This window comes from Pelophylax lessonae, assembly GCF_965119305.1.
Source record: "Pelophylax lessonae genome assembly, chromosome: 6".
Taxonomy (NCBI): domain Eukaryota; kingdom Metazoa; phylum Chordata; class Amphibia; order Anura; family Ranidae; genus Pelophylax; species Pelophylax lessonae.
This window is the reverse complement of record NC_138773.1, coordinates 182,309,179-182,337,018: the sequence shown is the minus strand read 5'-3', so window position 1 is coordinate 182,337,018 and position 27,840 is coordinate 182,309,179. Positions and strand designations below refer to the sequence as shown.

At 40.4% G+C, this 27,840-nt stretch overlaps 1 protein-coding gene across 1 annotated transcript in view; it reads right to left on the bottom strand.

Moving 5' to 3' along the window:
- COL5A2 (collagen type V alpha 2 chain) overlaps window positions 1-27,840 on the bottom strand; it is a gene marked incomplete at its 5' end in the record, with an annotated part of 151,068 nt that overhangs the window by 101,234 nt on the left and 21,994 nt on the right. Inside the window, 2 exons of the mRNA XM_082261749.1 lie at window positions 535-548; window positions 4,461-4,676. Of these exons, the coding sequence (XP_082117875.1) occupies window positions 535-548; window positions 4,461-4,676 (230 nt within the window). The remainder of the gene's footprint in view (window positions 1-534; window positions 549-4,460; window positions 4,677-27,840) is intronic.

Genomic DNA, 27,840 nt, shown 5'->3' with positions numbered 1-27,840 from the left:
ATATATACTGTATATATATATATATATTTAAGGATTTAATTAAAGTGGAAGTAAAGTCTACTGTGTGATTTTTACCTACAGGTAAGCCTATAAAAAAGGCTTACCTGCAGGTAAAATTAATATCTTCTAAACCTAAATCGTTTAGAAGATATTGACACTGGATGCAGCCAGTGCCGAACCTTCAGAGCTCCGAAACGAAGCCGGGGGCTCCTGGACTCATTGCGGCTCCAGCCATTCATACAGCCAGAGCTCACGAACCGGGAAGGAAGACTAGTGCAAGATTGATGTGATGCATGTTAGCAAATTATGCTATTGCCTTACAGGCCTTATCTGCCGTGGTTTATAACTGCAAAGGAGTAGAGCCTGTTCACTTAGCGAAGTGATTGTTAGGTCATCTAGAGGTAAGTGTGCAATATTGTGCATGCATGCTCTTCATGCTTGCACATTATGATAATAGCTGGCCAGCTTCTGACCAATTGAATTCTTCTTCAAGTTTTGAACATGCTGTTTTGGCATTTTTTAGCTGTCACTCACCTTTAATCCTCTACCTAAAAGTAAAAAGGAAATGGACATTGTTAGACACTTATGAAGGCAATGAAAACACATTGCAGTCAGATCCAATTCTTAAAAAAATAACTTCAAATGATATACATGTACTGTATTCATTGAAATGCAGTTAGTTATTCAATTATACCTTACCCTTACAGTCATGTCACAAATCTCTTTATGCAATCAGTCTATGTATTGTGTAAACAAGAAAATGGATGGTTACCCAGATTTCAGCATAGGAGCAGCAACCAATAACTCATATTACTTATCTTTTTAAACTCTACAGTATATATACTGTTTAAAGTGATTTGTAAAGGCTTATTTATAAAAAATAAAAGATAACAAAAAAGGTTTATACTTACTGTACCTGCTCTGTGCAAAGGAATTACAGAGAGCAGCCCGGAACCTCCTCTTCTTGCATCCCCTCCTGGCACTCCTAGCACCTCCTTTTCTCAGTGTGCAACCATGGGAAGCTACTTCCTTTAATGGCACACCTGCAGGCTCCATCCCAAGCGGCACTGACTGTGTCTATAGACACACACTGTATGGTACGGCACCGCCCCCTACTCCGTCGTCACAGGGTTTGACTGACAGCAATGGGAACCAATGTCTCCCGCTGCCTCAGTTTCGCCCGCGAGACAAGAAAGGGAGAGGAGAGCCACAAGCACATCGCTGGATCGAGTGAGGACTAAGTATTGGATCCAGTAAGTATTGGGGAGGGGGGAAGGGGGTGGGGGGGCGATAGTTTTACCTAAACGTTTTTTGCCTTAATACACGGAATGGTTTAGGGCAAAAAATGTTTAGTCTCTAGAACCACTTTATAATTTCTATACATTATAATATTATTATTTGCTAAAATTTAAAAGTAAACTTTTATGAGTCCAAAAAATGGAGGCTGTCATTGCTGAACTCCCCTTCTGTTTCCTGGATGTCATGCTGATCCTCTGGCCTCAAGACTTACCTGAAAAAAGTATTCAAGATAATGACTTTTGCTTTTTCTCTGACTTCATTGTTTGAATACATGGTTTGGGTCAGTTACCTAGTGTAGTGCTCCCCAACCTTTTTATCCCTGCGGACTGGTAAACGTTTGATAATTTTTCCGTGGCCCACTTGTTTTTATTTAATAATTTTAATTTAATTGTATTTAAAGCGTGTATTTAAAGATGCCAGTGTGCCCCCTTTCAATGCAGAGATGCCAGCGTGCCCCCTTTCAATGTAGAGATGCCAGCGTGCCCCCTTTCAATGCAGAGATGCCAGCGTGCCCCCCCCCCCGCGAGACCAGTGTACTTACCTCAGGCAGCGGCGGCTTCTCCTCAGTCCCCTGGCGTCTCCTCAAGTCCTCAGTCCTCCCGCCTCCTCCTCGGCCAATGGCATGGGGTTTGCCTTTCGGCCAATCAGGAAGCGGGAGGACCCGCTTCCTGATTGGCCAGGAGGAGGATCCGTGTGACAATAGGGAATTTTCATTCATTATTGTCACACAATGGGTGGGCTCGGGGGGTCACTGCCGAGACAGTAAAATAATTTAAAGTTCCTTGGGCGGCCCGGTACCATTTGATCCACGGACCGGTTGGCTCGGGGGTTGGGGAACACTGACCTAGGGTACTAAAGCCAGTCAGTCGAGTGCCCCTATCTAATTTCGTATTATTTGCTTCATGCCTCCTACCTTGACCTTTCATATTGCCTGCTGTCCTTTCTGTTTCCCTGCTAGCAGCTACTTACCTGTAACATGTTTCATTACTGTTGCATAAACCTTCTTTCAAACCTCCTCTCTCTTCCATATGACTTGCTTCCTATCACTCTCTTCCATGTTCCGTGAATCCTCCTCTCTCCTCCCTACTTTTCATTCCCTACAGCTCTATAGTTATTACATCACACATGATAAACTGGAAGGGGATGAGCTTGAAATGGTAGAACAGGAATATTTCAGATCTGAAAATGGGGTTTTTAGGTAAAGATCATCTTCATACTACACTGATGTTCTTATCTTTCCAGCGATGTGATGTTATCATAAAGGAATTACTAAATGATAAAAGAAATAGCCGCAACAACCAGAGAATATGAAACATGGAATACAGCAGTAAATCTCAGGGGTCATACTGGAGGCACACATGAAGCAAAAATAATCAAAAGGAAAAACACTGCCAAAGAGCAGTATGTAGGAAGATGGAAGTTGGAAACAGAGAGTAGGAAATAGGGAAGATGTTTGGAGGAAAATAAAACTAGTGAACATTATATGAGACAGGGAAGAAACTATTTTGCTATAGTGAGGTAGATGGAATGATGGAATGAAAATTTAGTGATGGACTATAAAATGTTTTGCAGAAGTTAAGATCAAGTGGTGCTTCAGAAGGAAAGGTTGAACTAAGTAGTTTAAAAGGAACACAGATGCAGTATAAGATATTTCAAAGTTCTGTAACCCTTCTAAACTGCCTCCTGCTAAGTATCTACTTTAGACTCAAGAACATTTTTCCTCTTGCTGAGGACTGTTAGCAGTGTGAACATTTTTAGCTATTTCTAGCCACTGATGCAGCTTTTGGGGATTTTGGTAAATCACAGCCATTGCATGGCTGTCCTGCTATATGCTGGATGCCTGATGTAAGCCTCTGTTCAGGAATGTGCAATAGTCCACACATGACAACAGTCGGCTCCCCCACTAGGTATTAGGCACTACTCTAAAGCATGTCTCTAGGCCCATATCATAAGGTTCTCCATTTATTGCCAGAAAGGCTGAAGAACTTCATGCCTAATACACCCAACTGTGTGCATACTTTAAGTGTGATTTAATTAAAAGAACTACAGAGCTCCAAACGTGTTTGCTAGCACCTGGCTAGTCAAGTCATATGATCTGCGACCACTCTGCATAGCTTTGTTTAATCCAAGCATCAACTACCCTTTCAGTAAAATAATACTTTCTAAGATTCGTTTTGAACTTTCTTCTCGTTAATTTGAGGTCATGTCCCCGTGTTCTTGATTTTGGATTTTTTTTATTGAATAAACTGCCCTCCTGAACCTTATTTGCCCCCTTGATGTATTTAAAGGTTTCAATCATGTCTTCCCTTTCCCTTCTTTTCTCCAGACTGTACATATAAAGTTCCTGAAGTCACTCTCAATATGTTTTATCCCCCAAACCTTTCACCGTTTTTGTTACATGTCTCTGGACTTATTTTATTTTTGTGTAAGTGAGGTCTACAGAACAGGACACAGTATTCTAAATGAGGTCTCACTAAAGATCTATATAGGGGAATCAGTCATACTTCGTTATGACTAGTAATGCACATATTCATCATTTCCCTAGAGCAGGGGTGTCAAACTCAATTTAATCGTGGGCCGCATCAGCATCATGATTGCCCTCAAAAGGGCCGGTTGTATCTGTAAGACTAGATGTCCAGAGCATCCCCTACCCTTACATCAGACATCAAGAGCCTCTCCACCATCAGAAATTGAGTCCCCCACCCTCCCTTACATCACAGTGCAGCCCCCTTATCTGGTGCTGCTACTGGGAAGAAGCAGTAGATGTTGCTGGAAAGCAAAAAGTACAGGGTCTGGAGGAGGACCAGAAGAGGGCTGGAGCTGCAGGAGAGATGCAAGGGCCACATGAAATGGCCTGGAGGGCCGGATTCGGCCCGCGGGCCTTATGTTTGACACATGTGCCCTAGAGAATACTAGATAGGGTATGGTCATTATATCATAAATGCCAAAACGATTTGAGGTGTAGATATAAATGTAAGAAGAATTGTCAAGCCGCTAGGAACAATATACAGCCTTTTATACAGTTTTGATCTCAATCCTTCAGCACTGACATAGAAATGCTAACCATGATATCACTATGCTGAAAAACTCAACAAGGCACCATCCAGTCTTACATAAGTAAAAAAAAAAAAAAAAAAAAAAAAAACAAAGATATTTCTTACTGGGATTATTGGGACGACCTCCAGATCGGCAAACAGGGCAACATTCTCCAGGTGGAATCTCAGGATTGTCACAATCTACAATTTCAGGGCACTGGATGTCATCACACAAAATGGCACCACTATCACAGACACATATTTGACAAGGAGATGGCTTCCAAACATCTTGATTCATGTAAATCTTTTCCCCTTGCTTACAGGCCAAACCTTCTGTTTCCCCTGTAAAAAAAAAAAAAAAATAACAAAAATTGGTATGGCATTCATTTGACATATATTGATATTGAACTTCATGCATAAGCATGTGCATAATATAAATATATTAAAATAAATACAAATATACATATATATATATATATATATATATATATATATATATATATATATATATACACGCACACAGTTTCTCACAAAAGTGAGTACACCCCTCACATTTTTGTAAATATTTTATTCTATCTTTTCATGTGACAACACTGAAGAAATGACACTTTGCTACAATGTAAAGTAGTGAGTACACAGCTTGTATAACAGTGGTAAATTTGCTGCCCCCTCAAAATATGTCAACACACAGCCATTATTGTCTAAAACCGCTGGCAACAAAAGTGAGTACTCCCCTAGGTAAAAATGTCCAAATTGGGCCCAATTAGCCATTTTCCCTCCCCGGTGTCATGTGACTTGTTAGTGTTACAAGGACTCAGGTGTGAATGGGGAGCAGGTGTGGTAAATTTGGTGCTATTGCTCTCACTGTCTCATACTGGTCACTGGAAGTTCAACATGGCACCTCATAGCAAAGAACTCTCTAAGGATCTGAAAAGAAGAATTGTTGCTCTACATAAAGATGGCCTAGGCCAGTGATGGCGAACTTTGGCACCCCAGATGTTTTGGAACTACATTTCCCATGATGCCCAACTAAAATGCAGAGTGCGTGAGCATCATGGGAAATGTAGTTCCAAAACATCTGGGGTGCCAAGGTTCGCCATCACTGGTATAAGAAGAATACATGAAAATGTCACGTGGGAGCAAGTCTGTAATTTTAGTATGAATAAGAGCAACCTAAAACAGCATTACAGGTGTATCAGGACATCAAAAGAAAGAGTTCTAAGTGTCTATCAAGAGGTCAAAGCAAAGCTCTGAATGACCTTTGCTTGGTAGAGGGTGGTAAAGTATAAAAAAAAAACGATTCCTATACTTCACAAATGTCTATGTTTCCTCCCCTAAATGTTTTGGCCCAGTCCAACATCAGTTTGTCCAAGAAAGGGGTTAGGGAATGTGGTTCTTGATGAATCCATTTTTGAATAATATTAGAGATATTATAATCAAATAATTTAAATACAATGAAAGTACCTGAATTTGTCTTACACCAGTCAACTGTAATCCCTTTTAAGCAGCACAGTAGACTGAGAAAGGGAGGGGCATAACTGGCAGTCAATCAGGCATGCTATATGCAAATATGCTGACAGGCAACATGCTAATTTTAGGTCATAGCAAAAAAAGCAGAGGAATGATCCCATTTCTGAACTGCATCATTGTGCAATCAACAAAACTGAGGTTTTGACCCAGTGCTCTTGAACAAGCTATGTTATTGCTGCAACAGAGGTCAAGACTCTGACTGTACTGTCTGGCAGTGGTGCCTGAACAAAAATGTACTGTATTTACTGTAACTTCTTTCTTGGAGCAGCTTTAACTGGTCATTAGTAACACAAAGACAAAACACCTCTGTAAAAGATTGACTAAGACAGTAATAAATAGCTATGGCCACATTTATTATATTTTAACTGTTTTGTAACGACTCATCCAAATCTTTGTATGACATTGTATTACTTACTGTATGTACAAAATCAGAAATCGTTTTTTTTTTTGTTTTTTTTTTTGATAAATTAACCAAATTAGAAGATTTTCCTGTAAATAGTTATAATAGTCAGCTACTTATATTGTTCTTTATAATAATATTCCCAAAAAATATGAACAATTTAGCTTAAAACCTATAGTGCACAGAGGTGACATTTTTGTACTTAAAGTGGAAGTTCCCCCTAGAAATACCCTAGGTGAAAATATCATGGGGGCACTGAGCAGCAGCAAGTTGCATGGTGTCACTGGCAAATGGCCAGAAGTTTCCAGTCCTGATTGCTAAATGATTGGAGCACTGACAAAAGTCAAAAATAGTAATATGCATCTCTTAATGTACATGTGCTATATTTCTCTTTACCCGCTGAGCAAAGGCACATATAAAGCCTCACGGAAATGTGTGTTCTGTGGGGCCACATATGTGCACACATGTGTTTGTGCTGTCACTGAAAGTTCCAGTTCTCGTTCTACTATGTGACCAGGAGCCAGGAAGACCAACTGATCAATCACTGTGAAACCTGCCCCTGTATTCTCTTCTCTTGGATGGAAAAAAAGATACATATTTTAATTCACCCCCCCCCCCCCCCCGTTCAAAACTAAAGAAAAAAAAAGTTTTGCCTTCAGTTGTACTTTTATGTTTAAAGAATGATTCTAGGAGGCACTTTAACTTTTCTCATACCATTCCCTTCCAAAAACAAGTGAGTTCAGAGGTTACTATGAGGTAACTATGCTTAGAATTTTGGTTTCTGAAATTATATTATGCAACAGAGGTTCCAGTGGGGCATCTGCAAACAGACTGCTTTATGGTTTTGTATATGTAGGCATTTGATTGCTTTATTTCCACATACAACTCAGAACTCAGAAACATCTCAATTGCATCTCCAATTCTGGATAGTTATTATGCCCATAGATTCTAACCCATAAGCCACATCAAAAGTACATAACAATTATGTTCCAGTGATTTAGTATAAAACATGTAATTATTTAGCAAACTAGACTGCTAGACATGCTCAAGCACACAGCTGGGGCAATTGGCATTCTGTGATGGAGCATGACCACCTATCCCTGATATAGCTGAATCCGTTCTACATTCTGTACCTTCACTGGAGCACAGTTTGATTGCAAAGACTGGCTTTCACAGGAAGCAACGTAGGCATATAAGGTTTTGTGGGTCAGAGTCTCCCACCTAGCCCTAAACTACATACATCACTTCCATTTTATTTTATTGAGTTGGAAGTATGGCCAGGCAGATTACTTTTCTGATCTCCTGGCTCTGTTGCACCTTAGCTCTCCAGTGTCACTGCGCCTCTGTAGCACCTCCCCTTCTGTCACCTATGTACCTATATCCAGTGCTTTAAGTGGGCCGGTATGCACTGGTACTCAGTACCGCCACTTCCAAATATGGCTCTTGAGCATACCGCCACCTCTCCTTGCGCCTTAGCGTACCATTTTGGACATCTGCGCCCTCAATTGCCCTCCCCCAAGAATATTTCCCACTCCAGAGCCAGACCAGTCACCACCAGTGAGTCCCCCTGCTCCGGAGTCCCAGCCAAGGCCAGGGGGGGGGGGGTTGCTCTGTGGGGACCCTGATGTGGGGTGGGGGCGAAAAAATTTATAGGCTATAATAGAGTACTGGCACCTCTTTTGGGCCACTTAAAGCACTGCCTATATCTCTAGCAGGTTAGGACTAATTTATACATCTGTATTGTGATTCCCCAAATATGCAGCACCACCACTTTAAATATAAATTGTGAATAAAGTGAACCAATCAACTTAACACAAAAGATGAACATACAAGCAAATAAAGTGAAACAAGGGAAAGATTTAAATAGTTGTCGATGTGTAACCAAAAAGTCCAAAGGGCTTCCTTAGAGTAAAAGGTGATCCAAAACAGTCCACTCCTAAATCCTTAATCAGAAGACTCCTGTGTGAACACTAGCCACCACCACAAGCACTAAGAACTCTTACCTAAAAATCATAAGAGGTCATATCTCACATAAAGGTAAGCTTCCTGGCAAGGGAACAGGACACCACTAGCTCATCATCAAATAAAGATGCATCCTCAAACCATCAGCATACCATATTAACATGTAAAAAAGAGCATTCCACATAGTGCAGGTAAACATTTTCACATTTATTAATAAAATCTAATACTAAAAACTCATAAAGGTAAGTAAACAAGCTGGCAAACAAACAAATCCACCCTCTCAGCATCCCGCTATCTCACATAGAATGGATGCAAGCGCACTTGCAGTCTGTTTATATTTAGTAAATCCATCCCATTGCTTAATTGAATAAGGAGTTTGATGTAAGGAAGTGACATAATTGGCATGTGACCTCTTTGCTTTTGGTACAGAGTTTTCCGGAGCGTGGATGAGCTCCATTGGCCAGCACCCAGTGCACCTGTGGCTAAGGAGAAGTCTGGAGTTTAGAGCAGTGGGGCAGTTTTGAATTGCACAAGTCTCATATGGGTTGAATTGGTGCAATTTCTTTCTTTTTAAAATTGTATTCACTTTTATCCCGACTGTTTCAACAGTTAAGCTAGCCATACACCCAAAGAAATAGAATAGATTTCTCTATCAATGATAAATAGTAGGAACAAAGCAATTTCCCCTGCTGGCTATTGTGTTCAGTAAACAGTGAAATCCACTGCATCTGAAAAACTGGACAGTCACTGCATTTAATTGGAAGCAGTCACTGTGCAGCTGACAAATTTCCACTGAACTCCTTCGACAAAGATTTATTGAAGAAAGTGACTTTTGATCCGTTGGTTGGTGCCACGGCTCAAATTTCTGATTCAGCGGGAATTAGCAGTAATTTGAGTAGTTTATGGACAGCTTTTCCTAAACACCATAAAAAAAAATTTAAATTATTAAAAGTTGTAATCATCAACTAATCTGGAACTTCGGATTCAAATTTCAGTAAATTTAAATGGGGGTAAATGTACAAGTCTTCACTTTTGTTTTGATGAGGGGGTCTCCAAACTTTCAAAACACAGGGTCAATTTACTATCCTTCAGACTTTAGGGGGGTCAGATTGTGGCCAGTGGGATAGAAAATGTCCCGGCAAACAGGTTTAGTGGTCAGTGGGAGTGAAAAAAATTACATTGTGCCTATGGACAGTAGGAGGAGGAAAAGTGCCCTATCGTTGGTATCAGTGGGAGGAATGTGCCCCATCCTTGGTGTCAATGGAAGTAATAGTACCCTAAGGGCCAGATAAAGGCTATCAAAGGGCCGTATCCAGTGCATGGGATGCAGTTTTGGGAGCACTGCTTTAGATAATGAAAATGAGTACACCACATCAATTTTATGTGCCATTTGATCAAGAATGTCACCTTTATTTGAAAGCACTATTTGAGTCACGATCTAAAGGTTTCCTGTTCAAATATGTTGAAGAAGTCCACAGTCTTCATGTGTTTATACATGACAGAACATAGAGTGCCGCATACCTTTGTAATACATGCCATGTTTCATACCATTTCAACATTCACATTTCCTCATACCTGAGTATCACATGGAATGCCTTATACCCCTCTGTTAGACACAAAAGGGGTATTTACTAAAACTGGAGCATTCAGAATCTGGTGCAGCTGTGCATAGTAGCCAATCAGCTTCTAAAGTCAGTGTGTTCAATTAAGTTTTGACAATAAAACCTGGAAGCTTATTGGTTTCTATAAATACTACTGTAATGTGGGATGACTGAGTATAGTAAGGAAAACCACTAGCAGATAGGGGGGGAGCCAATGACCCTAAAACATGCACATCCGAAATATACCATTATTAGCTACAGATTACTTTATAAAGTCTAAAGACTACATATCCCTGTGTAACTCACATAGACTAAGTAAATCTAAATAAAAATTAAGTCTCAAATAAAGTATTAAGGCTGCAAATTGGTCTTAGAAGCCTACATTTCTCCTAAAGACAGTTATATTTAACATGATCCAATGTGTGTAAGCCAAAAAGTATATGTTAACTATCCCATGTTACTCACAGAAATTATAAAATTATCATTTTTCTACTTAAATTCAAACTTCATATTCACAAGTAATAACACCACCATTCTGATTTGCTGTTTTTTTCTATTCACATAATAGGAATATATAGCTAGCAACAGATGCATGACCATTGGAGCCATGAATCATATGCAGTACAATATAAAACTAAGATTCTTAAATAACAATCTTCCAAATTGCTCCAAATGGTACAAAATAGTGGCCAGCCCAAAGGCTCTGCTGGTACAGTAGCCTCTGCCATTGTCTATGCTCCTGAGGACTGAAAGCCCTACAGACTGCTGGTAAAGCGGCCCTTCTGATGTAATCTGCGGGGCTCCACTGTCTGTTTGATAGTGATCCTTCATCATTGGTCAGAGGGGAAGTTTATTCTCAGCAATGTTCCTCTGCACCCTCAGTCATTGACATGCTCAAGAGTAAAATCTAATCCGCAGAGGGATTTTTTTGCCCAAGAATAGATTAAATGCTTATTCAGTTTATTTTACAGGAGTGAGCAGGAAAACGTTAGCTCATATATCTGTAACGTGATTTTAAAAGCATTATAAATAAATAATACACAAATATATACAATTTTTAATATTTGCCATTAAGAAGCATTTATATAAAGAAGAATTTTTTTCTTCCTGGGAAAATAAAGCTTGACATAGGAATAGTTTGCTTATAGGAACATCTGGTCCCAAGAGTAAACTTTTTCAATAAATTCTAACCACACTCTTGTGAAAAAAAACATATTTCACGGTTGAAGAATCCACTCTGGAGAGCATTCCATGTTGTTCCCCGTGCATGTGCATGACTTATTGTATTAGATTTTGTTTAACAAAAGCAGGCCTTTTTTTCCAGATGTCTGGCATATGAATTTTATCCTCCTAAATGTTTTTTTCCAACCACAGAGCTATTAGAATGGATATGTATGTCCAACATGAAGTTGCAAAGGGGGCATCTTTGTTCTATTTAATACATCATCAGTTGTCCGTGGTGTGATCTACATTTTCTCTGCCAGGTTTTATTAGTAATATTAAAGACAAGGTTTTTTTTTTTTTTAAATAACAAACATGTCGTAATTACTTGCACTGTGCATTGGTTTTGCACCGAGCAGCCCCGATCCTACTCTTTGTGAGTCTCCCGCTGGCACTCCTGGCCCTTCCATCCCACCAAGTGTCCCCAAAGATGTGGGAGCACTCGAGCAGGCTCCTTCCTGAGCCACTGCTTTGCGTGTCTGTTTAGACACAGAGCCGCATCTCAGCCCTGCCCCCTCTCTCTTCTCATTAGCTCACTAGCTGTGACTGACAGCAGCGGGGGCCAATGGTGCACGCTGCTGTCTCAGCCAATGAGGAAGCAGAGGCCCCGGAGAGCCAAGGCTCATGTGCACATCACTGGATCGCGATAAAGCTCAGGTAGGTATTGGGGGCTGGGGGGGCTGCTGCACAGAGAAGGTAAAAAACCTGGAGCCTTTAAAACTACTTTATTAATGCTATAAGATACTTTTAGTGGAGGAATCCAAGCTGATACGATAATATAGAAAAGGCCCCTAGGGAGTCCCAAACCATTGCACACCTCTGAAGAGGTGTAAGAAATGTAAGGCACATGTACATACTTTATGGCAGAGATGAAAAAAGTATGAGCTGCTCATTATACAGTAATAGGTGTGGGAAAGGCAAGATGACAACAGCTTATTGATTATTTACATAGTGTAATATTCCAATACTTTGTGAAAATTGTAGATGGATTGAGGCAGGCATTGTTAAATTCTCAATAGATGATACATAGAATGCTGAAAAGGTGATTTTTCTTTTTACAGTATTGCAATATTTAGTAAAGGGTCCAGCTGTGTCACATTGCAAGGTCTAATGTCTCTATTGCTTTCACCTAAGCACCTCTACAACTCTAAGACTACAATATGCAAAAAACAATCATCATACGAGCATGTTTTGGGCTGAAAAAGGATTGTGTGGCACTCAACAAAACACAGCGAGAACATACAAATTCCATGCAGATAGGACCCTGACTAACTGTGTCAGAGACAGGCCCTGTAAAGCTAACTACATTAACCACTTAAGCCCCAAAAGGCCACTTTTTGCGATACGGCACTGCGTTACTTTAACTGACAATTGCACTGACGCGCGACGCTGTACCCAAATGTCCCCAACAAATAGAGCTTTCTTTTGGTGGTATTTGATCATCTCTGCAGTTTTTATTTTTTGAGCTATAAAAAAAAAAAAATTAAAAAAAACAATATTTTTTACTTTATGCTATAAAACATTCCCAATAAAAAAAAAAATTAAAAATCTAATTTATTCATTAATTTAGGCCAATATATATTCTGCTACATATTTTTGGTAAAAGAAAATCCCAATAAGTGTATATTGATCGGTTTGCGCAAACGTTATAGCGTCTACAAACTATGGGATATTTTTATGGAATTGTTATTTATTTTATTTTTTTACTAGTAATGGCGGCTATGAGAGATTTTTGGCTGGACTGCAACATTGCGGCTGACAAATCGGACACTAACTGACACTTTTTGGGGGACCAGAGACACTAACACAGTGATCAGTGCTAAAAAAAAAAATGCACTTTCACTGTATTAATGACACTGTTAGGGAAGGGGTTAACATCAGGGCCGATCAAAGGGATAAGTGTGCTCTTAGGGAGTGGGTTCTAACTGTGTGGGGGATGGCCTAACTGGAGGAATACAGAAATCCGTATTTCTGCTTTGAAGAAACACAAGATCTCCATCTTCCTTTCTGACAGAATGGCGGTCTGCCTTGTTTACATAGGCAGACCGCCGTTCTGCCTCAACTGTGAACGCTCAGCGGGTGCCGGTGGACATTGCATCTGCTGATTTACTCCTGCTGTGTCCAATTACAGATAGAGTGGGTTGCCGGCGGTGCGCTCACGTGCCCCAGACCCTGTGCACAAAATCGCGTACGGGTATGTGATTTCACGCAGGAGGGCTGTCCTGCTGCAGTATATCTGTGCGGGATAGTCCATAAGTGGTTAAAAAAACAGGACTTATGTTTGCCAGTTATACATACCCTTAGGGACTAAATGCCCCTTTCCAAGCATACCGTTTAAAAATGTTGGCTTACAAAATGGATGGCTTGTTGGGTGCGTATGGTTCTCTTTAACATTACAAAGAATTAAAGCAATGCAACTTCCCAAAGGAAATGGTTAAATGACCGTGTTTCATTTGGTTACCCATGATGTGAACTTTTCACTTGACTATTTGACTTAATTCACACCACATGTTTTGTCAGGATCCTTTAAAATGGCCCTCCCATTTCTGTGACCTCAGCTTGGAAAATCAAATACATCACTTTTTACAATTTAACTGTCTGTGTGCAGGCTGCTATGCACTACAGGCCTTCATATTCCAGCAGGCCTTCATATTCCACCAGGCCTTTATATTCCAGCAGGCCTTTATATTCCAGCAGATAATACATGAGGTAACAATACAATGAGGTGGATTTACTAAAGACAAATATACTGTGCATTACAAGTTGTTCTTGATCTGAGGGGAAGCTCCAGGATGAGGGGAAGCTCTACTGATTTCTATAATCCAATCACGTGCAAGCATAAATGCTGTTTTTATTTTCCTTGCATGTCCCCCCCAGATCTACAGCGACTGCACTCCCACGTGCACTTGTAGTACACAGTGGATTTGCCTTTAGTAAATCAACCCCATTGTATATAGTCAATTCATAGAAATATGTTTATTTATAGAGAAAATATACAATGTAGGATTGTCTGTTTCCCTTAAGTCCCTGCAATATATAGGGGGCTACCTTCATACCTCTGTGTTTTTCCATGAACATATAGGGGTGCACCTGTCAGTATAGCATTTATTTCTTTGGTTTTGATCTTTTTGGGCATACCTGCCACTAGTTATGCCCAGGGTTTTTTTTCCACAGGAACGTGGGGGAACTCAGTTCCGGCACCTCCCCACACTGAATCTATGTAATGGCAAGGGGTGCTGAGTGTGTTGAAGGGTCCAATGAGGCTGCCTGCTGGGAATTCTATTGTCACTGGGGAATCTATTGTTTGCCTGATGGGTCTATTGTTGCTAGTGAGGGATTTATTGTTGCTGGGGGGGTCAATTGTTTCTGGGAGGGATCTACTATTGAGGGTATTTTGTTGCGCAGGGTCTATTGTTGTTGGGGGGGGGTCTACTGTTCCTAGCTGCAGGGAATTTAATTTACTAACTTTCTTGTTATCAGTAGCAAATTATACAAACTACTTAGCCCAACAAAATGATACTTAGTTCTATATTCTCCAATGGGAGTGGTACTGGGAGGGGAGGGGAGGAGGTGTAACGGGAAAGTGTTTGGAGGTGGGTATAAGACACAAGGGGGGACTCAGAAGGAGGGAGTACCAGCACCTATAATTTGTGAAAAAAATCCCTGTTATGCCTATTTTAATTTCCTTGGCACATTATGGCAGAATGCAATCGGTAAATGCCCCACCCTCAACTTCATAGGACAATTATTTTTCTGTCCTTGCCATGGACACGTTATCTGATTAGATTGGAATTTTTATTTTTTGTCTTTACCTGGCATTTTCCCTTGGTTGGCCAGCCATGTTAATCTCTCCTAATCTGAAATTTCTAGTGTGTTTTGGGGCCCTCAGTCTGGGTTCTGTTGTCGTTTGTCACCTCTGTCAGACGACTTCCTTCTTCTTTTCCTAATGCAATGCCCTTTTTCAAGATGGTGGCAGTTGCCGCATGATTTTCCAGTGCTTGCACATGGAAGGGGTGTTGTTGGGGGTGGTGGACATCCATGGTGATGAAATGTAAAACAAGCTTTCCTGTAGCCTTATGGCCTTTCTTGGTGTTGCTAGGTAGTAATCTGTTCAGCAGTTTCCCTTTCCAGTTGCTCACTCCGTATCCCCAGCTATACTATATTATACTGGATAAGTGGTAATTACACTAATACTGCTAATGGGGTTTCTCGCTCTGATGATACACTATATTGTCAAAAGTATTGGGACACCTGCCTTTACACGCACATGAACTTTATTGGCATCTCATTCTTAGTCTATAGGGTTCAATATTGAGTTGGCCCATCCTTTGCAGCTATCAACTCTTCTGGGAAGGCTGTCCAAAAAGTTTAGGAGTGTGTCTATGGGAATGTTTGAACATTCTTCCAGAAGCACATTTGTAAGGGCCGGCACTGATGTTGGACGAGAAGGCCTGGTTCACAGTCTCCACTCCAATTCATCCCAAAGGTGTTTTATCAGGTTGAGGTCAGAACTCAGGCCAGTCAAGTTCCTCCACCCTAAACTCGCTCATTCATGTCTTTATGGACCTTGCTTTGTGCACTGGGGTGCAATCATGTTAAAACAGGATAGGAGCTACAGGGAAGCCAATCAGGGGGTTTGCTCGCTCCCCCAGAGAGGTTGAATGGCAGTCTGCCGATGTAAACAAGGCAGACCGCCATTCTTTCAGGGATAAACTCAGTGATCTTGTGTTCCTGCAAAGCAGGAACACAGATCTCTCTGTTCATCCAGCGAGTCCATCCCCCACACAGTTAGAAAGAATCCCCTAGAGACAGACTTAACCGTTTGATCTCCCCTGGTGTTAACCCCTTTCCTGCCAGTGTCATTAGTACAGTAACAATGCATATTTTTAGCACCGATTACTGTATTAATGTCACTGGTTCCCAAAAAAAAGTGTCAAAAGTGTCAGTTCGGTGTCCGATTTGTCCGCTGCAATGTCGCAATCCCGCTAAAAATTGTTGATTGCTGCCATTACTAGTAAAAAAAAAAAAAAATCAAATAAAAATCAAATAAAAATATCCCATTGTTTGTAGTCGCAATAACTTTTGCGCAAACCAATCAATATACGCTTATCGGGATTTTTATTTACCAAAAATATGTAGCAGAATACATATTGGCCTAAATTGATAAAGAAATTAGATTTTTTTAATTTTTTTTATTGGGTGTGTTTTAAAGCGGAAAGTAAAAAATATTGTTTTTTTTTTTTTTTTTTTTTCAAAATTGTTGGTCTTTTTTTTGTTTCTAGCCCAAAAAATAAAAACCGCAGAGGTGATCAAATACCACCAAAAGAAAGCTTTATTTGTGGGGGGAAAAATGTATGTGTGTACAGCATCGCACGACCGCACATTTGGCGAGTAAAGTTAAGCAGTGCCGTATCACAGCAAATGACCTGGTCATTAAGAGGGTAAAACCTTCTGGTCCAAAAGTGGTTAAAGTTCATGTGTGTGTAAAGGCAGGCGTCCCAATACTTTTGACAATATAGTGTGCCATCTACTCCTCTCCTCATCCCTCTCCATTGTAATGACAAACATTGGTGCCACAAAAGACACTGCCACTCCTGACAGATAAGGGCATGGTAAGTAAAAGAAATAAACATGGTCCTTGTTTTGGCAGGGCATACAGTATATTTAAAAAGAAAAAAATGATATGATTTTGCAGTCCTCCTCACAAAGATCCTGTACAAGTTTGTGAACCAGATCATCGATTTTCTTCACTAAGGGGTCACCACTCATAGACACAGCCAGTTTGTCTCCCACCATCAGAGCAGCCACTCCTACTCAGATAAGAAGACCTGCTGATTCTATGGCCATAGAGCAATCCAAGGAAAATTGGCCTGTGAGATGTGTCTAGCAAAGGCTACCCACAAGCAGGCTGTAACTACTGGTGTAGTTCCCATCACAATGAATTGCTGTGAAGGGGGACATGTCAGACTAAAACTGATCATTGAAGAGCAGGCTGAGTTCTCAGCACAGCCCAAAAACTCACCACGCTGTGCTCTCATACCTAATATGATCAGTTTTTGATAGGAATGCAGAAGGACTGGCAGGAGCACCAGGTATTTAACACAAATGAATCAACACAAAGGGAATAGGATACTTGATGTATGTAAGTACCTGGTACAGCAGGCACATATCAGGAATATGAAACGTTGGGTTTACATATTCTTTAAGCTAAATGAAAAATTAGTTATAGGCTATATATATATATATTCTGGTAACTCATCCATATTTAATACCCACGGAGATTTTTTTTTTTTTTTTTAACCTCGCGGACTGATACCAGAAAAAGGCATTGAGACAACATTTAATAAAAAACATTATTTTATTACAAACAGTTAAAAAATATATCATACAATCATACAAAGAAGTGCTTATATGGATAGTATAGGTCAGAAATGTACATAGTTACATAGTTAGTGAGGTTGGAAAAAGACACAAGTCCATCTGGCTCAACCAATAAAAAACAAAAAACAGTATTGAAAACCCAACCATACAATCCCATATACACAATCCTATACCTGTAGTTGATCCAGAGGAAGGCAAAAAACACCCCAGCAAAGCGTGATCCACTTTGCTACAGCAGGGGAAAAAATTCCTTCCTGATCCCCCGAGAGACAATCGGATATTCCCCGGATCAACTTTACCTATAAATATTAGTACCCATTTATATTATTTACACCTAGGAAAGAATCCAGGCATTTTTTTAAAGCAATCTAGTGAGCTGGCCAGAACCACCTCTGGAGGGAGTCTATTCCACATTTTCACAGCTCTTACTGTGAAGAAACCTTTCCGTATTTGGAGAGGAAATCTGTTTTCCTCTAGACCTAAAGAGACCTTGTCCTCTGTGTTAACCTTAAACTGAATAACTCAACACCAAGTTCACTATATGGACCGCTTATGTATTTATACATGTTGATCATATCCCCCCTTAATCTCTTTTTCTCAAGAGAGAATACATTCAGTTCCTCTAATCTTTTCTCATAGCTGAGCTCCTCCATGCCTATTATCAGTTTGGTTGCTCTTCTCTGCACTTTCTCCAGTTCCCCGATATCCTTTTTAAGAACTGGCACCCAAAACTGAACTGCATATTCCAGATAAGGTGTTACTAATGATTTGTACAGGGGGAAAATGATCTCTCTCTCTCTCTGGAGTCCATGCCTCTGTTAATACAAGAAAGGACTTTGCTTGCTTTGGAAACCACAGCTTGGCATTGCATGCTATTATTAAGCTTAGGATCTACCAGAACACCCAGATCCTTCTCCGCTATGGATTCCCCCAGTTCTACTCCACCTAGTATGTATGATGCATGCATATTCTTAGCCCCCAAGTGCATAACTTTACATTTATCAACATTAAACCTTATTTGTCACATAGTTGCCCAATGAAACAGTGCATTGAGGTCAGCTTGGAAGTTGGAGACATCCTGTAAAGATGTTATTCCACTGCAAAGCTTGGGGTACACCACTGATAACCTTAGACCATTCAGAGTAAGAATCATTAACCACAACTCTCCGAATTCTATCTTTTAGCCAATTTTCTATCCAATTACAAACCGATCTTTCCAAGCCAGTAGACTTTACCTTACACATTAGCCGTGTGTGGGGAACTGTGTCAAATGCTTTTGCAAAATCCAAGTATACTACGTCCACAGCCACCCCTCTGTCCAAGGTTTTACTTACCTCCTCATAAAAAGAAATCAGGTTTGTTTGACAACTTCTGTCTCTCATGAATCCATGCTGTCTGTTGCTTAAAATATTTTTTTCCACCAAGAACTCATCTATGTGGTCTTTTATTAAACTCTCCAATATCTTCCCGACTATTGAAGTTAAACTAACAGGTCTATAGTTTCTTGGCAAAGACTTTGATCCCTTTTTAAATATGGGCACCACATTGGCCCTACGCCAATCCAGTGGTACTATTCTAGTCCTTAACGAGTACCTAAAAATTAGAAACAAAGGCTTAGAAATTACAGCGCTCAATTCTTTTAGGATGTGTGAGTGGATGCCATCTGGCCCAGGCGCTGTATCCACCCTTATTCTGTATAAATATTTCTGGACCATATCACTTTTGAGCCATTTTGGATCATTTGGGGCTGTGTCAATACCATCCTCATTATGGTCATGAGCTCCCCCATGCTCCTTTGTATACACAGAGCTGAAGAAAGTATTTATTAAATTTGCCTTCTCTTTGTCCCCAGTCACCCACTTCTGATTATTTTGTAAAGGGCCTACATGCTGTAAGATATCTTCCATATTTTCTTGCTAATGTTACAAGAGGCTGACGCGTTTCACAATTATTGCTTCCTCAGGACCTCCAACTTTTTTGATTTGCAAAGAGAGCATTATTATGCTCCAATCTAAATATCAATATAGCTGAAGGTTGATGAGGAATATTCTTTAAGCATGTACAGTGCAGTAGGTGCTATGTATCCTGTAGGAAATAATGACAGGTTCCCTTTAGCTTCTGATACTAAATCTACGTTTTTGTGAATTTTAAATCAATCTAGACATCATGAGAGAGGGGGGAGAGAGAGAGAGAGGAGAGAGGGGAGAAAAAGAGAGTGTATGTTTTTATTGATTTAATACAGGTATTTACAATATTACAAAGCGCTTTACATATTGTACATTTTTACATATTCTACATTCAGATCAGATCCTGTCCTCAAGCAGTGTACAATCTAAGACCCTATCTCGCATACAATTTAAAAAAAAAAAATGTCCGGTGCTTAAAGTACTGAGAAATGAAAATGCATTCATCCTCTTTATTGCATGAACTGAATAAGCTGTTTTCTGCATACATCTACGATGTCCTGTACATTTAAATAGGGGGGGGGGCTGATTTGTCACAGGAGAAGCCAATCAGTAGGTGCCGGCCAATGGATGCCCATAGGCACCTGTTGATCTTCCAGCAGAGACAAAGGACAGAGCTCTGTATATGTAAACAATGCAGAGCACCAGCCTGTCAACAGGAATGTGATAGATTTTCTTTCTATGGAGGGAAAGAAAATCCATCACATACCTTAGTAAAAGACCTAGACATAGTACACATAAAGACTGGTTAGGCACACATTCACCCCTTTGATCGATCTAGATGTTTAACCCCTTACCAGCCAGTGTCATTAATACAGTGACAGTGCATATTTTTAGCACTGATCACTGTATTAGTGTCACTGGTTCCCACAATATGTCAGTTAGTGTCAGACTGTCCGCTGCAATATCGCAGTCCTGCTATTAGTCCCCGAATGCTGCCATTACTAGTAAAAAAAAAAAAAAAAAATTCCAGTATATATAACATCATTTGTAGAAGCTATACCTTTTGCACAATCAATATACACTAATTGGGATTTTTTTTTTTAACCAAAGATTTGCAGGAGAATACATATTGGCCTAAATTTATGAAGAAACTTGATTTTTTAAAATATTTTATTGGACATGTTTTATAGCAGTAAGTATAAAATATCATTTTTTTTTTTTTCCAAAATAACGGTCTTATTTCGTTTAGTGCGCAAAAAATACAAAAATAAAAACAGTGGTGATAAAATACCACCAAAATAAAGCTCTATTTCATTTATGTGCAGCGTTGCATGACTGCGCAATTGTCAGTTAAAATAACGCAATGCCATATCGCAAAAAATGGTCTGGTCATGGAGGGGATAAATCTTCCAGGAATCAAGTGGTTAAACTAATAAGCAGATATTGTTATTATTACTATTATCATTATTATTATAATTACTACTGGTATCATTATTGTAGTTTGTGTAGGTTATGTAATGCATATAAGGAGGTAAGTGATTGACTGAGTGAGCATTACAGATCACATTGTTTATTAATAACAAAATATTCTTTAATTCATATCACTGCTATACATATTGTTGCAATTAAATAAGCTTTGGTCTATTTTTCTTTTGCCAAAAATAGGTATAAATAATTATTTTTAGGAGATATAAAGTGAAGACTTAGTTATATAATAATTTCTAGATTGTAAGCTCTAGCGAGCAGGGCCCTCTAATTCCTCCTGTATTGAATTGTATTGTAACTGTATTGTCTTCCCTCATATTGTAAAGCGCTACACAAACTGTTGATGCTATATAAATCTTGTATTATAATAATAATAATAATTTTTGGGAGAAATAAAGTAAAGACTTAGTTGTATATTTTATAGGATGTTTAAAAGATATCCACAAGGTGGCAGCATACAGCTACTTCTATCATATTTGTCTTCATAATACAGTCATATATGGATAAAAGCCAGTCTCAACAATATGATCCAATATGATCCAAGTCTTTTGACTTTGCTCCAATACATTCACATAAAAGTTAGGCTTCATAGAAGAATTTTCCTCCACATGTGACCAATCAATGTTCTAGAAGGGAGGGGGAGGTTGAGAAATGCTGACCCTGTAACTTGAATTTCTTAACCATTAACCGTTGCATGAAAAAAAATATAGTAGTCTAACTTGACTTTTTCTGCATCTTTGGTAGCTTTTTCACATTTTCTTCAAAGCGATTGCTCTGAAAAAATTATGTTCAGAATCAACTGTCATGAAGTATCTTACTGACCCCTGCCCATCGACAGAAAGAGGAGCAATTATACTCTAGCGTATAAGTCCTGGCGGTTTTCTGTGCCCACCTGTGGCTCCCCGAATGTAGATAATAGCCAGGATTTTTACACTACAGCTTATTTGTGCTTGTTACCACCATTATGGATGAGCACTTAGGCGTGTTTTAGGACAAACCACTATACCTGTCTGCCTGCAGCTGCCCAAGCAACAACTTTAACAAAATAATAATAATAATAAAAATGATTTCCGCACTTTGTAGACAGAACACTTTTATATAACAACTTGTGCCAATGTTTTAACCACTTCCATACCGTGCCTATTCTGACACTCCTCTGCTACATGTAAAAATCATCATTTTTTTGATTAAAAAAAAATACTCAGAACCCCCAAATATTATATATATATTTTTTAGCAGAGACCCTAGGTAATAAAATGGTGGTCGTTACAACTTTTTATGTCACACGGTATTTGCGCAGCAACTTTTCAAACGTGTTTCATGAATTAAAAAAGAAAAAAAAAAAACACGCTAAAGTTAGTCCAATTTTTTTGTATAATTGCGCACATTCGTGGAATTGCGCCAATCTTAAAAATCTCCATAGGGGATGCTTTAAACTTTTTACCAGTTTAGATTTACAGAGGAGGTCTTGTTGTAGAATTGTTGCTCTCACTCGTTTGCGGCGATACCTCACATGTGTTTGAGCGCTTTTTACATATGTGGGCACAATGTACGTATGCATTTACTTATGAATGCGAGCATGCGGGGACAGGGGCACTTTAATTTTTTTTTTTACACGTTCCTTTTAAAAAAAATTTTTTTGATCACTTTCCCTGTAAATTTTATTTTTTATTATTTGATCACTTTTATTCCTATTACAAGGAATAGAAACATACCTTGTAATAAGTATAGGGCATGACAGGTCCTCTTTATAAGACCCCACATCTCTCCTCTAAGCCGGAAAGACTGAGATTAAAAAAAAAAAAAAAACGATCTTGGCCTTTCCAGCCGAGTACACGACCGTGTTTACATCTGCCAGGCCGAATGTGACATCATAATGTCTTGCCCGGGCCTCCGAAGGTCATAGAGACTGCAGGGGACTATATGTAAACTCCCGCTGGCGGCGGATTCCCTCTCTGACTCGCCGAACGCATGGGCGAGGCAGTAGAGGAACCAGAGGGCGGCGGGAGGGAACGTCCTCTCCCGCCGCCTGTAAAAATAATCAAGCGGCTGAGCCGCTATGATTGTTTTTACGGTGCAGGAAATCGCCGGCAGAAAAGAATGATATCTGAATGATGCCTGCAGCTGCGGGTATCATTCAGATATCTCCACTCAAAGTCCAGGACATCATATGACGGCCTTGAGCGGGATGTGGTTAAACTGCCCACTCATGTTACAATCTGATAGTAGAATCTCGTTTAGATCTACCAACAACGATGTAATGGCCTTCCTGAATAAATAATAATAATTGAATAATATGAACATATCATTTAGTTATGTCATCATACTACATAGTTCTTGGCAAAAAATGGTTTGTATATCGATTGCCAGCTTTAAATATAATTTAGCCCATTTCATCCAGTCCAGCCCCAGTATACATTTTAAAGCAGAGTTCCAGTCGCCCAATTCAATCTTTTTCTAAATGCTCTGCCGTAATTGTTACTACTTCTACTGTAACATTTGGATAATGTCAGTAATGTGGTCCTTCTTATTTTTTTAAATCATGAAAAGCTAACCTGATGTGGAAAGCAGGCAGGGTCCATCGCTGATGTGGGCCCACTTGTCTTCATTTCCAGGATTCCATGCAGCTGACTACCCAGCATGGCCCTACCGGTCTCGCTCTTACACAGTAATGCTACTGCGCAGCGATGTTTCTTCCTGACAGTTTGCCATAGCAATGGCGGCGGCCGTTGTTGTGGCAACCTGTCCATCAGAGGACATCCCAAGAAGGTCATTAAAAATGGCAGCTAACTCTTCCCATTCGCGTCATTTCCAGTCTGGAAATCATGCGAGATTTCAGTATTAGGCCCCTTTCACAGGGCTTTCCGATCAGGTCTGCCTGTCAGTTTTTCAGGCAGACCTGATCGGATGCTCCATGCACCTCTATGGAGCGGCGGATGTCAGAGGTGACATGTCCACTGACACCGACTGCTATCTGATCTGATCCTGTCCATGAAATCCAGATGGATGGTAACCCTATTTTAAGGTGACCAGATTTTTAAAATGAAATCCGGGGACATATTTTTTTTTTTTTTATTGCCCAATGGCTCAGGACTGCATAATACACAGAGTGCTGGGCACAGGACTACATAATATACAGAGTGCTGGGCTCAGGACTGGATAATACACAGAGCGCTGGGCACAGGACTACATAATACACAGAGTGCTGGGCTCAGGACTGGATAATACACAGAGCGCTGGGCACAGGACTGCATAATACACAGAGAGCTGGGCACAAGACTACATAATACACAGAGCGCTGGGCACAGGACTGCATAATACATGGAGCGCTGAGAACAGGACTGCATAATACATGGAGCGCTGGGAACAGGACTGCATAATACACAGAGAGTTGGGCACAAGACTACATAATACACAGAGTGCTGGGCACAGGACTTCATAATACACAGAGTGCTGGGCACAGAACTACATAATACACAGAGTGCTGGGCACAGGACTGCATAATACACAGAGAGCCGGGCACAAGACTACATAATACACAGAGCGCTGGGCACAGGACTGCATAATACACAGAGTGCTTGGCACAGAACAACATAATACACAGAGCGCTGGGCACAAGACTGCATAATACACGGAGTGCTGAGAACAGAACTGCATAATACATGGAGCGCTGGGATCAGGACTGCATAATACACAGAGAGTTGGGCACAAGACTACATAATACACAGAGCGCTGGGCACAAGACTACATAATACACAGAGCGCTGGGCACAGGACTTCATAATACACAGAGCACTGGGCACAGGACTGCATAATACACAGAGTGCTGGGCACAGAACTACATAATACACGGAGCACTGGGAACAGGACTGCATAATACACAGAGAGTTGGGCACAGGACTGCATAATACACAGAGAGATGGGCACAGGACTACATATATACAGAAGATTGTTAGGCATAGAGTGCAGGGTTCAGAGGTTTGCTATGCACAGAGGACACTTCTACCCCACATCCACTTCTAGCTCACCTCTGCACCCTTCTCTCACAGATTATCTCTGCAGCCACCTCTTAGCCCTTCCCCCACAACAGCTAAACTCTCCAGCTCTCCATCCGTCTACTCATCTCCCATTCTCAGCCCTCCACACAGTCAATTTTTGGCTCTGCCTCTCCTCTACTGAACAGCAGCAGGAGGGGCAGTCAGAATGTCCAGCAGGAGGCGCCTGCATCTGAGCCACCATGCTATTTCTTAGCCAGCATGGGATGCCCTGTCTACAATAATCCGGCCTTGAATCCGGGGACAAAACAAGGGACAGACTTGGACCGGGGACAGTGTCCTCAATCCGGGGACTGTCTGGTCACCCTACCCTATTTTCCATCTGTCAGGAGGATGGGATCGGCTGGGATTGGATGAAAACGGACAGGCGGTCCATTATCATCCGATCTCCCATAGAGGAGAGCGGGGATCTGACAGGTCTGTCTCTGCAAAGTAAGCGAAGACGGACCTGTCATCCGCCTGCTCAGCAGGGATCCTTGGATCGATCCCCACTGAGCAAAATGGAGTCCGCTGGGCGGAATACCCATGCAAAAGAACCCTTAGGTGATTCCTATAGACTCCTGGGATAGATGACGCTAATACCCCAGGAGTCCATGAGAATCACCTTGTGACGCAGTCGCATAGGCAGCCACTGGCAGAAAATAAATGTAAAACAGGTATATAGAAAAAAAAAAAATTGCCATTTCCAATAGCAATGCAGTTGAGCTTGGGAATGATTGGACATTAAAAAAAAATGTGTGGAACTCCGCTTTAACAAGATTGATAAGTGCTTGGGAAATGCAAACACTGCACTGAACGCAAACGGATTTGCTTGCTTGAACTTTTGCTCTAAAGTTTTAGGCTGCTAAAATGGTTGCGGATAATAAACATGACATGAGACAGATGTTTAATGCATACAGCAAAAGAATTACATGCATTTGGGGGAAAAAATCCCAATGAATACTGCCAGAGGCACATTTCCAAAGGTACAGCTTTCAAACCTGGAAAAATCCTTGCCAGTGAAAAATGTACGGTAACACCCCACTAAATGCAGATCGGGGTGATAGTGAATGGATGTGGTCATGCATGACTTAAGAGCAAATGTAAAATACAGAGACAACTACAAATGTCAGCCTCTATTTTGCAAAAATGGGCAAAAGCAATGAACTCCATCAGCAAAAAAGGCGGATAAATGTGAAATCAGAGCAATCTGCTTGTGTAGGTTCATTCATGTTTGAGTGAAAAGAACTCAGTAAGAGTACTTAATTGTAGTAAGCTTTGTGTACATTGGACTGCTGATAAGACTTGGAATTTGGCAAACTTCCAGAGTGAAATATCTAACCCCAGGCCTATTTGGGATCATCCAGAAGTCACTATCTAAGCACAGCACAAAACAGCAACGGAACATCAATCTTTCAGCGTAATGAACTGGCTTTCTTTTTTTTTATATTTTACACATCACCAAAACACATGTGCCACTAAATCAAAAGCATAAAAACACAATGCTCATGTATTATAGACTTTTGTTTTATGGCAGAAATACAAATTTGTACTGCATTTGCAAATGAGTAATTGCTGATAATGGCAAAAAAAAAAGCCATTGACATAAAGGAACACCTGCATAAGACAGCTTTGTGCACAGAAGTGTAATAAATATGCTAGAACTGAACAGACGTTTACTAAATGTCTATACTTGAAGCGGTAGTAAACTTGAAGGGGGAAAAAAAAAACTCTCTCTGCAAGGTAAGGGCATAATGTGCTAGTATGCACTGCAAGGTAAGGGCATAATGTGCTAGTATGCACTGCAAGGTAAGGGCTTAATGTGTTAGTATGCACTGCAAGATAAGGGCATTATGTGTTAGTATGCACTGCAAGGTAAGGGCATAATGTGTTAGTATGCACTGCAAGGTAAGGGCATAATGTGCTAGTATGCACTGCAAGGTAAGGGCATTATGTGTTAGTATGCACTGCAAGGTAAGGGTATAATGTGTTAGTATGCACTGCAAGGTAAGGGTATAATGTGTTAGTATGCACTGCAAGGTAAGGGCATAATGTGCTAGTATGCACTGCAAGGTAAGGGCATTATGTGTTAGTATGCACTGCAAGGTAAGGGCATAATGTGTTAGTATGCACTGCAAGGTAAGGGCATTATGTGTTAGTATGCACTGCAAGGTAAGGGTATAATGTGTTAGTATGCACTGCAAGGTAAGGGTATAATGTGTTAGTATGCACTGCAAGGTAAGGGTATAATGTGTTAGTATGCACTGCAAGGTAAGGGCATAATGTGCTAGTATGCACTGCAAGGTAAGGGCATTATGTGTTAGTATGCACTGCAAGGTAAGGGCATAATGTGTTAGTATGCACTGCAAGGTAAGGGTATAATGTGTTAGTATGCACTGCAAGGTAAGGGTATAATGTGTTAGTATGCACTGCAAGGTAAGGGTATAATGTGTTAGTATGCACTGCAAGGTAAGGGCATGATGTGTTAGTATGCACTGCAAGGCAAGGGTATAATATGTTAGTATGCACTGCAAGGTAAGGGCATAATGTGTTAGTATGCACTGCAAGGTAAGGGCATAATGTGTTAGTATGCACTGCAAGGTAAGGGCATAATGTGTTAGTATGCACTGCAAGGTAAGGGCATAATGTGTTAGTATGCACTGCAAGGTAAGGGCATAATGTGCTAGTATGCACTGCAAGGTAAGGGCATACTGTGTTAGTATGCACTGCAATATAAGGGCATAATGTGCTAGTATGCACCGCGAGGTAAGGGCATGATGTGTTAGTATGCACTGCAAGGTAAGGGCATAATGTGCTAGTATGCACTGCAAGGTAAGGGCATAATGTGCTAGTATGCACTGCAAAGTAAGGGCATAATGTGCTAGTATGCTTAGCATACTAGCACATTATGAAAGGCTTTACTTAAAGTGATTGTAAAGTTTTGTTTTTAAAAAAATAATAATAACAAACATGTTCTATTTACCTC